The sequence below is a fragment of the Pongo abelii genome, chromosome 2 (genome assembly GCF_028885655.2).
Source record: "Pongo abelii isolate AG06213 chromosome 2, NHGRI_mPonAbe1-v2.0_pri, whole genome shotgun sequence".
Classification (NCBI taxonomy): Eukaryota; Metazoa; Chordata; class Mammalia; order Primates; family Hominidae; genus Pongo; species Pongo abelii.
The window spans coordinates 108,260,941-108,273,301 of NC_085928.1; the positions used below are offsets into that span (position 1 = coordinate 108,260,941).

Sequence of the window (12,361 nt, forward strand, 5' to 3'; positions counted from 1 at the left end):
TGGAGGCAGTGAGTAGTAAATGTAGGAGGTGGTGGTCAGAGGCTGGATACTGGCAGCAGGGAGTATGAAGAGCTACAGATATTAGTGATAGTAAGATTCAGGAGCTATGATCATGGGCATAGGTGACCGAGGTATGGGGAAGACAAGACCATTAGAGGGATGAAGTTCAAGGAACTACTTGGCTTCGGAACTAGAGGAAATTTGTGCATTGTGGTAGGAGATAATTTATGGACTCAAACTCCCCCAAGCCTAGTACACAGCCTTTTACAATGTGACTTTGTAGCTCTTCCAAAAAAGGTAGTTTCTATTTCCTGATTCCTTGAATGTGGCTTGGCTTTGTGACTTACTTGCAAAAGCAGCATCATGTGACTTCTGAGGTTATGCCTTAAAATGCTTTACAGCTTCTATTTTGTACTCTCGTAACTGGCCTGAGATAGACATGAGATGTCATGTCTATCTAGCTCATTGGAGGATGAGCGGCCACATAAAGGTGAATTGACAGTTGACAGCTGGCCCCAACTCCAGATGTGGGAGTGAGAGCACCTTGGACGATTCATCTAACTCACAGAACCATAGGAAAAAATGTCACTGTGATTTCAAACCCCTGAGTTCTGAGGTTGTATGTTAGGCTGTAAAGACAAATAGAAACATGGGAATAGTGAAATCATTAAGAATTATTACAAGAGACTGTTAAAGAGTAATTTCAAACCAGAGTTAATATCTAGATTTGTGAGAAAATAATGATTTCTTTTTCTTTTTTGAGCTATTTTGAGTCGATTGCTTTGTTATTTGCTGTCAAAAGTACCCAATTTATACAATGAGGTTTCAACACAGGTCTCCCCCAACCCCCATAAGAAGCTTAAAAACCTCAGAGGTGTGACATCAGTCTTTCATTGATGACTTCCTGTCATGGAGGATGGGAAGGCTTCAGGGAGGAGGCGGCCTCTTGGATGATCCATGGTGAGGGATCTCACACAGATGTGCCCAATGCCCTCTTTCACTTTGGGACACGATGAAGCACAGTGGGATAGATGAGCAGGACAGAGAGAAGGGAGAGAGGGGGCGAAGAAGTCTCGGCCCGTTTCCCCTTGGTTTGTCAAGTTGGAGTTTGTAGAATGGGAGGTGAGAGAGCGCCTGGGAGAGGCCAGAGGCCAGGCAGGCAAAAAGAGGCAGAGATGCAGGAGGAAAAATGACCACCTGGATAGAAGAAGTACGGAGTGAGGAGGGGAGGTGGAAACAGAGGCTGGGGAAAGAAATTAGACAAGACAAGAGGAGTGGGGTAGAGGGGCCAAGAGGGGGGAAATAAGGTGATGTTGAGGGACCTGGGGTGCTACTGCCTAAGACCCTCTTACATCTCCCAAAACCACTTTTGCCCATCTGTGACACAGTAACCAATCTGACTTTGGTTCTGGAAATAGCCTGGGATCAGAAGCAACCTCTTTCGTCATGCAGACAGTGTGCCCCAGGATTAGGCAACAGGGACATCTCACATCTCCGTGATCACGGCACCACCAAATTAACCTATTCATGTAGCCACTGAACCTAAAAGGTTTGCGCCAGTGACCACCAGGGTCCATGCAGTTGAGGTGCCTGGGCCCTGCCCTGTCTTGGTTAAATCAGAACATAAGGTTTCTGAAATGTTGAGGTTGTGTCAGGAAAGGAGAACCAGAAACAGGGCCAAGTCAAAATTGGATGCCATGGATGATGTGTGCAGGTCACGAAAGGCAAATAAATAGGTGAGAAAGAAGAGGAGGAATAAGCAGGCCAAGTCATGGGGCTGACACAGGAGGGGGTATCAAATTAAGGAATCAGAGCCCTAGACAAACTCAAGGTTAGAATCTTCAGGTGTGCACCTTATTGATACTTCTCTGTTTCCACCATATCGAGAGGCTACAGTCACTGCCTAAATGCTTATTCCCACGTGCTTGCTGGTGGAGAAGAATCTCCTGGGTATGAGGTTCAGTGACAAAAGCAATGGAAGACAACGTGTATTGTATTCACTCACCTGTGTAAAAAAAAGTGTGTGTGTGTGTGTTCTACGTTCAAAGTGACACGAGAATCTGATACTGTTGTTCCTTTTGGGAAGAGAAATGGGGGAAATAAGGGGCCGGGGTAGGCAAACTTAGCTCTTCACCTTATATTTTGTGTACTTAAAAATATAAACAAATTGCATCTCAGAGAATTCCTGTAGACCAGTGGTTCTCAAAACTTATTAGAAATGCAAATCTAGGTCAGGCATGGTGGGATCACAGGTCACACCTGTAATCCCAGCACTTTGGGAGGCTGGGGCAAGAGGGTCACTAGAGCCCAGGAGTTTGAGACCAACCTAGGCAACATGGCAAGACACCATTTCTACAAAATAGATATATATATATGTTTTATATATACATATGTTTTATATATATATATATACATATTTTTTTAAATTAGCCAGGTGTGGTGCCATGCGCCTGCGGTTCCAGCTACTTAGGAGACTGAAGTGGGAGGATCACTTGAGCCCAGAAGGTTGAGGCTGCAGTGAGCCATGATCATGCTACTGCACTCCAGCCTGGACGACAGAGCAAGACCTTGTCTGAAAAAAAAAAAAAAGTAAATTTTCAGGCCCCATTCCAGACCTACTGACCTTAATCTCTGGAGATAAGTCCAGAAATCTGTTTTAACAAGCCCTCTGTAGATTCTGATGGATATTCAAATTTGAGACCCATTGCTTTAGGCCAGGGATTCTAGTTCTCAGATTTTTTTACATATTAAAATTCCAATGCCCAGGCTGCACCCTAGACCAAGTACATCAGAATATCTGGGGGTGGGCCTAGGAGTCAACTGTCCTTCAAGCTTCCATGTGACTCTAACACAGCAGAGGCAACACTGGTTTCACCCACCTTCTTCCAATTCTGGGATCCACCTCCTCCCAGCATCAAATCTTGCTCAGGCTTTAGATGTGATAACCTGGAGATTGTTTTCTTGGAGTTCTTCCACAATGGCCTCTGGCTCCTCTGTTCCCCACCATCGCTGATTTGGAGAGAGTGTGTGGCCAGAAGACAAGGCCCAGCAGTTGAATATGAGGTTGAACCTGATGACGGCCAGGGTCCATGGGCTCTGCAGGTGTTAAAGACAGAGTCATCCACATCCACCACTGGCAGGGTCCCCTGCATCTCTTCCCTGAGCATTGGTGCCAAGGCTGGGGTGGAAGGCTGTCCCAGGACAGGGTTTGGCTTAGTGCTGGGCTTCCACTGAAACCTCTCTGGGGCAAAGGAAGCTGCCCACATCTCCCCCTCCTGTCCAAGGAAGAGGAACATTGATGTGGATCAAGGACAATATGGCAACCTTGAGATAACACTACAGTTTTTAAGGAGAGGAGTCAAAGGGCTTTTAAGAGAAATGGATGGAGCAAGGTCATCCCTCTTTCCTGGTTTCTCTCTTGTCTCTTTGTGCTCCCCCCATTGTACACATCTGCTGTGGTGAGAGGGGTGTGTGCACTAAGGGGTTTGCAAGGCCATAGGAGACCTGGGTGTGGGTGTGGGAGGGGAGACAGAGCAGGCAACTGAGCAGCCTCTTGTTTAGGCCTTGAGCTAAAGAGAGAAAGAAGGCTTCCTAGCTCACAACTGGTCCAGCCTAACTCTTCTGAAGAAAGATCACATGGGACTCTGAGCCAAAAGCATTGAGAAAATCTAGATCCATGCCCCCCAAATTTAAGCTAGATCCATGCCCCCCAAATTTAATCATACATCAGAATCATATGCCAGTCTTTGTCAAAACCTGGATTGCTTGGCCGCATCCCCAGGATTTCTGAGTCAGTATATCTGGCATGGAACCCCAGAATTTGCATGGCTAGCAATGTCCCAGGGAATGCGAATGCTGCTGGTCCAGGGACCTCACTTTGAGAACCACTGCTCTAAAGGACTTCCTCACCCCTTCCCACCCTCAATGCACCCTTCCTTAGCCCAGGGTATTTCCCAGGCCACTACAAAAGCTGTTCCTCATTGTGGTAACTTGGTTAATTGTTTGTGATGCTTCCTAAGCTATAAGCTCTCAAAGAATGGATCCAGCCTCTTTCTTCACCACTATATCCCAAGCACCTAACGCAATGTCTGGCACATTGTGAGTACTGAATAAATATTTGTTCAATGAACAAGCAGATTTGCCTGGTACATCCCCTCTGTGGAATGAAACCTAGAGCAGAGCTGGAAGCCAGGTCGAGGATGAGGTACTGACCATGTCCCTTACCTTAGACAGGATCAAGGAAAAGGCAGGCCTCACAAGCCTCTGTTCTCTTTGGAAAATGATCCACCAGCAAAGTACTGCAAATAGCCAGGCACATGCAGACCCCCATTTATTTCTTCGGGGTGAAGCTGAGTGATGATCAGATGTCAAGCTTAGGCCATCTTGTCTGAATTCTTCATTTTACAGATAAGGAAACTAAACCATGAAGAGACAAGTGATCTTTTCAAAGCACATTCACACCGATGATTTCTGAAACAGTGCTTTGTAGTAATGCCGTGAGGAAGGTTAGGGGTGTCCCCACTTTATGGAAGACACAAGGGCAGAGGCAGAGTAGGTGTTGGCAGTTGTGAGGAGAGTCACAGTACTCATCATTTGTCAGACATTTTTCACTGTGCCAGGCACTCTGACATTTTTCATGTACAAATTGACCTCATGCTTCTCCTCTGAGGTAAGCATTCAGTACTCTCATTTAGCAGAGTAGGAACCGAGACTTAGAAAGGTGAGTGATCTGCCCATGTCACAGGTGGAGAGCTGGGATTTGAACTTGGCCCATGTTTGACCATCGCATAAAGCAGGAATGGGGCATCAGAAAGGGAAGGTCAAAACATAACCAGCAGACCTATATTCCCTCCATGCTGGAGGTTCCTGGGGCAAAGCCACTCTCTGAGGTTTGGTGGGGAGGGACTTGGGAAGCAGAGAGCAGAGGGACAGTGAGCTCCCAGAAGCTGAGGGGCATGGGGTGCCAAAGAGAAGCTGCTGCCTCTGTGCGCACCCATGTCAGTTAGTTTTGAGGAACAGGACTCAGGGTTCCAGTTTAAATCCTTCCATTCACAATCTTTAAGGAAGAAGAAAAAAAAGAAGTCTGCCACTGACCACAAGAGCTCTATGCCCTGCCCCCATCCCACATATACACATCCCACACTTCAATTGCTCCAAACATTCTGGGAACATCTCACTGCCACCTACCTCACCCAACTCAGCTTCACCTGCTCACAATTCCCTTAAGGCTGAGCTCCCAGGGCCAAGACTCAAGAGCCTCAGAGTGAGCGGAGAAAATCCTCGCAGTTAACTTTGCCTCCAGGAAGTGGCCACTGGTCGGCGTTGTGGCCATTCATGAGCACTCAACCACACAAAAAGAAGAACTTTGTCTCCTTCTTGTCATTTTGAAAGACTGTGAAACTGGAGCCAATTCTCCAACATCACACAGGAAGCTGAGTACTTCCTACTTGGTCAGGACCTTGAACCTTGAATTCATAAAAACCCAGAAAGCCCCAGAAACAAAGACTTCACGGACACAGTCCCTTGGAACAAGAGTAAGTGTCACTTGTCTTTTCTGTCTTATCTGTTACTGTGGAGGGCAGTCTTGTTCAAAGACATGCATGCAGCTAGGGGCTCCTCAAAGGTAGGGGGAATTCTTTGAGGGCCGGGCAAATGTCTAAGTAGCCCATGGATGCATCTCCAAGGCAATTAATACTGTAGCAATACTGAGAATGGTGGATTTATAAAGCTGGGTGCTCAGATGAAATATAGGCTTTTTTGCTAAAAAGGAAGCTTACTTGAAGGATTGGCTGTTGGTTACTGATTAAGAAAGTCAGTCAATACTAAGGGACAAAAGATGTTTTCTGTGGAAACCTATTCAATAAGAAATTACTTGGCCGGGCGCAGTGGCTCACGGCTGTAATCCCAGCACTTTGGGAGGCCAAGGCGGGTGGATCATGAAGTCAAGAGATGGAGACAATCCTGGCCACATGGTGAAATCCTGTCTCTACTAACAATAAAAATTAGCCGGGCATGGTGGCACATGCCTGTAGTCCCAGCTACTCAAGAGGCTGAGGCAGGAGAATCACTTGAATCCGGGCAGTGGAGGTTGCAGTGAGCTGAGATTGCACCACTACACTCCAGCCTGCTGACAGAGCAAGAGTCTGTCTGAAAAAGAAAAATTGCTTGCCAAATTACCCCATGTAAAGGAAAACCAAACATGGTGTATGAAGAAATTATAGCAAGAGGGAAATATTAGTTAGAAAAATCTTGGCAGATGCAAGGATAATTTGATACTGAACCTATCTCTTAAGAAGACTGGAACCAAGGATCCTCAAAATCGGCACTGCTGTCTTTGGAAGAGGTAGGCTTTCACTCACCCAAAGGCAAGGAGCTGGCCAGGTGATCTTGGGGGGCATCTGTTCTGCTCTACTAACAAAGACACAGGTCAGGATATTGTTCTGAAGATAGAGGGGCATGGTGGCTCCGTATAGGTATCTACTTCATAGGTGGTCTAGGTGGGTCCCAGCTTTCAAAGAAGAGATGGAAACTCTCGAAAGTTTGCACAACCTGCCACCAGGCTATGTGCCACTCACTGATCCTTTAGTTCCCTCACCAAGCAGTGGGACAGTGCTGGACTGTTCAGAATATGGGGCCTGGGCAGTGATGTGCTGGTAAATGTTCAACGACTGACTCTTCTGAAGAAAAGATCCCTGCTTTATAACATTTGTTGATTTTCATGGTATAAATGCCCCCACTGTGGTGAGTTTCAAGCTACCAACATGCTGAATGTGGAGTGGGGAAGAGATGCACGCAATTGGCACTTATAAACCAGTATAAGCCAGCCAGCGCACCAAAGGCCTGGGTGTCTTTCATCATCACAGACTGCTGTATCTCTGCTCAGAGACTTCACCAACTCCCATGCTGGAGGACACTGGCAGTGGAGGGTCCAGGATCCAGGGCTATAGCTGACCACTGTGCAGTGGCCTTGAGGCAGACTTCTGCAGTAGACTACAGCAGGGCTGGCAGATTAGATGACAACATGGTCCTTTGTTTTCTCTTCTTGGGCCCCACCCCAGATCATCTCCCTTTAGGAACAGCATGCCTTGGAGTGGTTGCCTGGGGCTTAACAAGTTGGGGAAATAACAAATGGGTTGGAGGTAGGGGATGTATGGAGGTGACTCGGTTTAAAATGCCACCTGACAATGTTGACCCAACTTGCCTTCGCCTTTGCCAAACCTTCCCAGAAACTGGACTCATGGGATCAGCCTTGCACTAGCTGCTCTTTGTGCTTTCCAAGCTGTTTGCTTACTTCCACTGTTAACCTGCCAGCCCACCAAAAAGTGCTGACTACCAAACTGAACTGTCTGCCCTCATCAGCAATGGTTGTGGCTGCAGAAATTAGAAACTGCCAACACAGCTTTGTTAGTGACCGTTAGCCTGACTCTCTCCAGAAAGAGGGCTGATTGGATCTCTCTGGAGATGGAGGAGTGGGCCAGGGGATGGGTTTGATACAAAATTAAAGCTCCTCACTTCTCACCCTAATAGAATATCTCCCCTTCCAGCCAGGGTGCCCTATACCCTCCACGTGCCTTAATTTCCTTTACAATGGCTATTGAAAAAATGTGAATTGTGTAAGCAGGAAACATTCCTTAAGGAGAGTAGAAGGAAGAACACCAGAGACCCAGGTTTAAGATAGAAATTATAAAGTAGGTGCCACCTACTTTACTGATTGGTATTTGGGTCAAATCAATTTAGATTGGCAGCAATAGATTGACAATTTCAAATGTCATTCACATGGAAGGGACCATCATTGTCCACCGTTATCAAGAAAAATCACTTTCTAGATTAACTACAAAGAAATTTGGCAGGTGAGGTGGGGGACAGGGTATACCAGCCAGCCAGGGACATCCTGGACATTGGTGCCTGGGATGTGCTGGTGGTGACAGGCCTCAGAGAAGGGCTCCTGCAGGGAAGGAGGTCTCTCAGGGAAGGTCCCCAAGAAAAGTGCCCTGGCCTGGCTCTTGCCAGGCCCTCAATAAGGGGCCTGGCCGTTGCCAGGTGGTGGTGGTGGGAGGGTGATGGTGGCACTTTTCTCATACATTACCTCACAGTAGCCCTGCAAGATAAGAGTTGCTTTCCAACATTACAGATGAGGAATGAAGCTCAGAGAGGTAAAATAATTTATCCAAAGTCACAAAGCTCGTAGGTTACACCAAAGCCCATGCTCCATTTGGGGAGGCATCTTTAATAAGCAACTGGAAAGGATTCAAGTGCCAAAAAAGCAGGGACTGGGAGAAGTCCTACAAAGGCAACCTACAGAGTGATTCTTTTTTGTTTCATTTTTGTTTGCTTTAAGGCATCCGTGGGTAAAAATATCTAAGAGCTTATCTCAGCAGAATTCAGCTAGTCACTTTGTAACATCACCTCATAGCTCCAGACCATTCTGAACTCTTCCTCCCCTGACGCCCAGTTTTCTCTTTTTCTGACCAGGTTACCTACCCCCTCTCGGTCTGCACTTTCCTCTCCTTTCAGGAGGTCTGCAAAGTGACCTTAGACCTACCTGTGCCACCTAACGGCTGTGCAATGTGGGTCAGGCTCAGCCCACTCTGGTGCCCTCAGTGTCCTCATCTCCAAAATAATGGGGTTGGCCTACTAGGATTTCACTATGGCAACACCATTGGTGTTTGGGGTAGAATGATCTCTGCACTGTAGGACATCCTTGGCCCTGCCTACAAAATGACAGTAGCATCCCCCAGTTTTGGTGACAACAACAACAAATGCCCCCACGTTTCCAAGTGCCCCAAGGGTACTAGGTCACTCTCAGCTGAGAATCTTCTTAGACCAAAAGCCATGAATATCTGTTTGTATCTTTCTCTGAGCCAGGACCATTTTCCTTCTCAGAGTCCTCCTGTGGGCTCCACAGTGCAAAGCCACCACTCAGTGACAGCGGCAGGAAAGCATAGTGGTGTCAGGGCCGGGCATGAGAGTAATGCACAGCTGGGTTGGAGCTCCAGGTCTGTTCTCACAAGAAGTGTGCCCTTGAACATGTTTCCTAACCACTCTGAACCTCTGTTTCATCACCTCTTAAATAAGAACAACAATGGGACCCCTCTAGGGCTCTTTAACCCTAACTCCAGTGTCTAGCCCATGGGGGTGCTTAGGAAGTGTTGGTTATGAATAATATGGTAAGGTCTCCCTCTGGCTTTCCACCCATTGAACTTATCCCTTACAAAACTCTTTGCCGAAATGATTGAACTAATGATTTGTGCACTCATTTACTTATTGCTTCCACTCCCTGTTAGACTATAGATTCCTAGAAGGCAGAGAGGACCTGGGTCTCTCTAACATTCCATTTTGTCCCCAGGGCATGGTACACAGAAGGCACTCAATAAACATTTATCGAGTGGCTGAAAAAATGTTACCTCTCCCTTGTCTTTACTGTCTAGCGCCCACTGCCTTTAGTAGCAGAGTAAAGACAAATCTTTTTTTTTTAACCTGTAGGAGAAGCCGGGATGGAAACTCCAAACACCACAGAGGACTATGACATGACCACAGAGTTTGACTATGGGGATGCAACTCCGTGCCAGAAGGTGAACGAGAGGGCCTTTGGGGCCCAACTGCTGCCCCCTCTGTACTCCTTGGTATTTGTCATTGGCCTGGTTGGAAACATCTTGGTGGTCCTGGTCCTTGTGCAATACAAGAGGCTCAAAAACATGACCAGCATCTACCTCCTGAACCTGGCCATTTCTGACTTGCTCTTCCTGTTCACGCTTCCCTTCTGGATCGACTACAAGTTGAAGGATGACTGGGTTTTTGGTGATGCCATGTGTAAGGTCCTCTCTGGGTTTTATTACACAGGCTTGTACAGCGAGATCTTTTTCATCATCCTGCTGACGATTGACAGGTACCTGGCCATCGTCCACGCCGTGTTTGCCTTGCGGGCACGGACCGTCACTTTTGGTGTCATCACCAGCATCATCATTTGGGCCCTGGCCATCTTGGCTTCCATGCCAGGCTTATACTTCTCCAAGACCCAGTGGGAATTCACTCACCACACCTGCAGCCTTCACTTCCCTCACGAAAGCCTACGAGAGTGGAAGCTGTTTCAGGCTCTGAAACTGAACCTCTTTGGGCTGGTATTGCCTTTGTTGGTCATGATCATCTGCTACACAGGGATTATAAAGATTCTGCTAAGACGACCAAATGAGAAGAAATCCAAAGCTGTCCGTTTGATTTTTGTCATCATGATCATCTTCTTTCTCTTTTGGACCCCCTACAATTTGACTACACTTATTTCTGTTTTCCAAGACTTCCTGTTCACCCATCAGTGTGAGCAGAGCAGACATTTGGACCTGGCTGTGCAAGTGACGGAGGTGATCGCCTACACGCACTGCTGTGTCAACCCGGTGATCTACGCCTTCGTCGGTGAGAGGTTCCGGAAGTACCTGCGGCAGTTGTTCCACAGGTGTGTGGCCGTGCACCTGGTTAAATGGCTCCCCTTCCTCTCCGTGGACAGGCTGGAGAGGGTCAGCTCCACGTCTCCCTCCACAGGGGAGCATGAACTCTCTGCTGGGTTCTGACTCAGACCACAGGAGGCCAACCCAAAATCAGCAGGTGTGACCTGCCAGGCACACTGAGCCAGCAGCCTGGCTCTCCCAGCCAGGTTCTGACTCTTGGCACAGCATGGAGTTATAGCCACTTGGGATAGAGAGGGAATGTAATGGTGGCCTGGGGCTTCTGGGGCTTCTGGGTCTTCAGTCTTTTCCATGAACTTCTTCCCTGGTAGAAAGGAGATGAATGAGCAAAACCAAATATTCCAGAGACTGGGACTAAGCGTACCAGAGAAGGGCTTGGACTCAAGCAAGATTTCAGATTTGTGACCATTAGCATTTGTCAATAAAGTCACCCATTTCCCACTATTGCTTGCACAAACCAATTAAACCCAGTAGTGGTGACTGTCAGCTCCATTCAAAGTGAATTCCTAAGCCATGGGAGACACTGATGCATGAGGAATTTCTGTTCTTCCATCACCCCCCCCCCCCCTCACTGCCAAAGAACTTGGAAATAGTGATTTCCACAGTGACTCCACTCTGAGTCCCAGAGCCAATCAGTAGCCAGCATCTGCCTCCCCTTCACTCCCAGCAGAGGATTTGGGCTCTTGGAATCCTGGGGAACATAGAACTCATGATGGAAGAATTGAGACCTAATGAGAAATAGAAATGGGGAACTACTGTTGGCAGTGGAACTAAGAAAGCCCTTAGGAAGAATTTTTATATCCACTAAAATCAAACAACTCAGGGAGTGGGCTAAGCACAGGCCATATGAATAACATGATGTGCTTCTTAAAGCATCTTAAAATAGCCATAAAGGAGAGGGACTCATCATTTCCATTTACCCTTCCTTTCTGACTATTTTTCAGAACCTCCCTTCTCTTCAAGTTGGGTGATATGTTGGTAGATTCTAATGGCTTTATTGCAGTGATTAATAAGAGACAAAAGGAAGCAGGGTTGGTTTCCCTTCTTTTTGTTCTTCATCTAAGCCTTCTGGTTTTATGGGTCAGAGTTCTGACTGCCACCTTGGACTTGTCAGCCAAAAAAAAAAGAAAAAAATGGCCTGCTGTGTAAGCTGACAGTATTTGTAGCTGATAGGGGGTTGGGAGGAAACTGTCTACTAGGAGGGTGGGGTGAGATTCTGTGTTGATGTAGGAGGCCGAGAAGGCCCTTAACTCAAAGTAGCTTATTTATCCAAAATGTTCTGGATGCGTCATCTCTAACCAAGGACCCCCTATTTATCATGCCTTTGTTCTCTTTTCCCTCAGATGTATATTTCTTTAAAAATCATTTTCCTAATAACAAAACTTATTTCTAAGACAGCTTAAAAATTCAAAGAAAAACCCCAAACACTGACATTATACACTTCCACTACCCAAAGACAAAATGTGCCCACTGTGTGCTTTTGAGTGTATTTTCTTTTAGTTTGTTTTTGTTGGGTGCATATTTATGATAATAACAAAGATGGACTTCAATTGTACTCACTGTTCTGTTGTTGGTTTTAATTAGCAGCAAGTTGTGATCACTTTCCCAGGTCAATAAATCATTTCAAAGCATTGTTTTTGGTGCCTGCACTGAAGTCTATGGCAGGGATGCATCCTAATTTACTCCACCCATTTCCCCACTATTGCTTGCACAAATCAATTCAACCCAGCAGTGATGACTGTGGGCTCCATTCAAAGAAAGCTCTTGAGCCATGAGAGACACTGGTGCATGAGGAATGTCTGTTCTTGCAGGGTGCTCAGCTCAGTGAGCCAGACAGACACAGGTATGCCAACAGGGCCCAGGGAGCATGAGAGGGGGTTGGGGGGACTGCAGAACTCAGGGTG

At 46.8% G+C, this 12,361-nt stretch overlaps 1 protein-coding gene across 1 annotated transcript; it reads left to right on the forward strand.

Annotated features, from left to right (window-relative positions):
- The first annotated feature begins 5,099 nt into the window (after positions 1 to 5,099).
- On the forward strand, positions 5,100 to 12,088 carry CCR1 (C-C motif chemokine receptor 1). Its single transcript, XM_024244859.3, has 2 exons — positions 5,100 to 5,534; positions 9,484 to 12,088. Exon 2 carries the CDS (start codon positions 9,495 to 9,497, stop codon positions 10,560 to 10,562), a length of 1,068 nt encoding a protein of 355 aa, XP_024100627.1. The 5' UTR covers positions 5,100 to 5,534; positions 9,484 to 9,494; the 3' UTR covers positions 10,563 to 12,088.
- Positions 12,089 to 12,361: the final 273 nt, after the last annotated feature.

Excerpts from the sequence above, each read along its gene's own strand:
- CCR1 (XM_024244859.3), top strand. The coding sequence starts at position 9,495 with ATGGAAACTCCAAACACCACAGAGGACTATGACATGACCACAGAGTTT.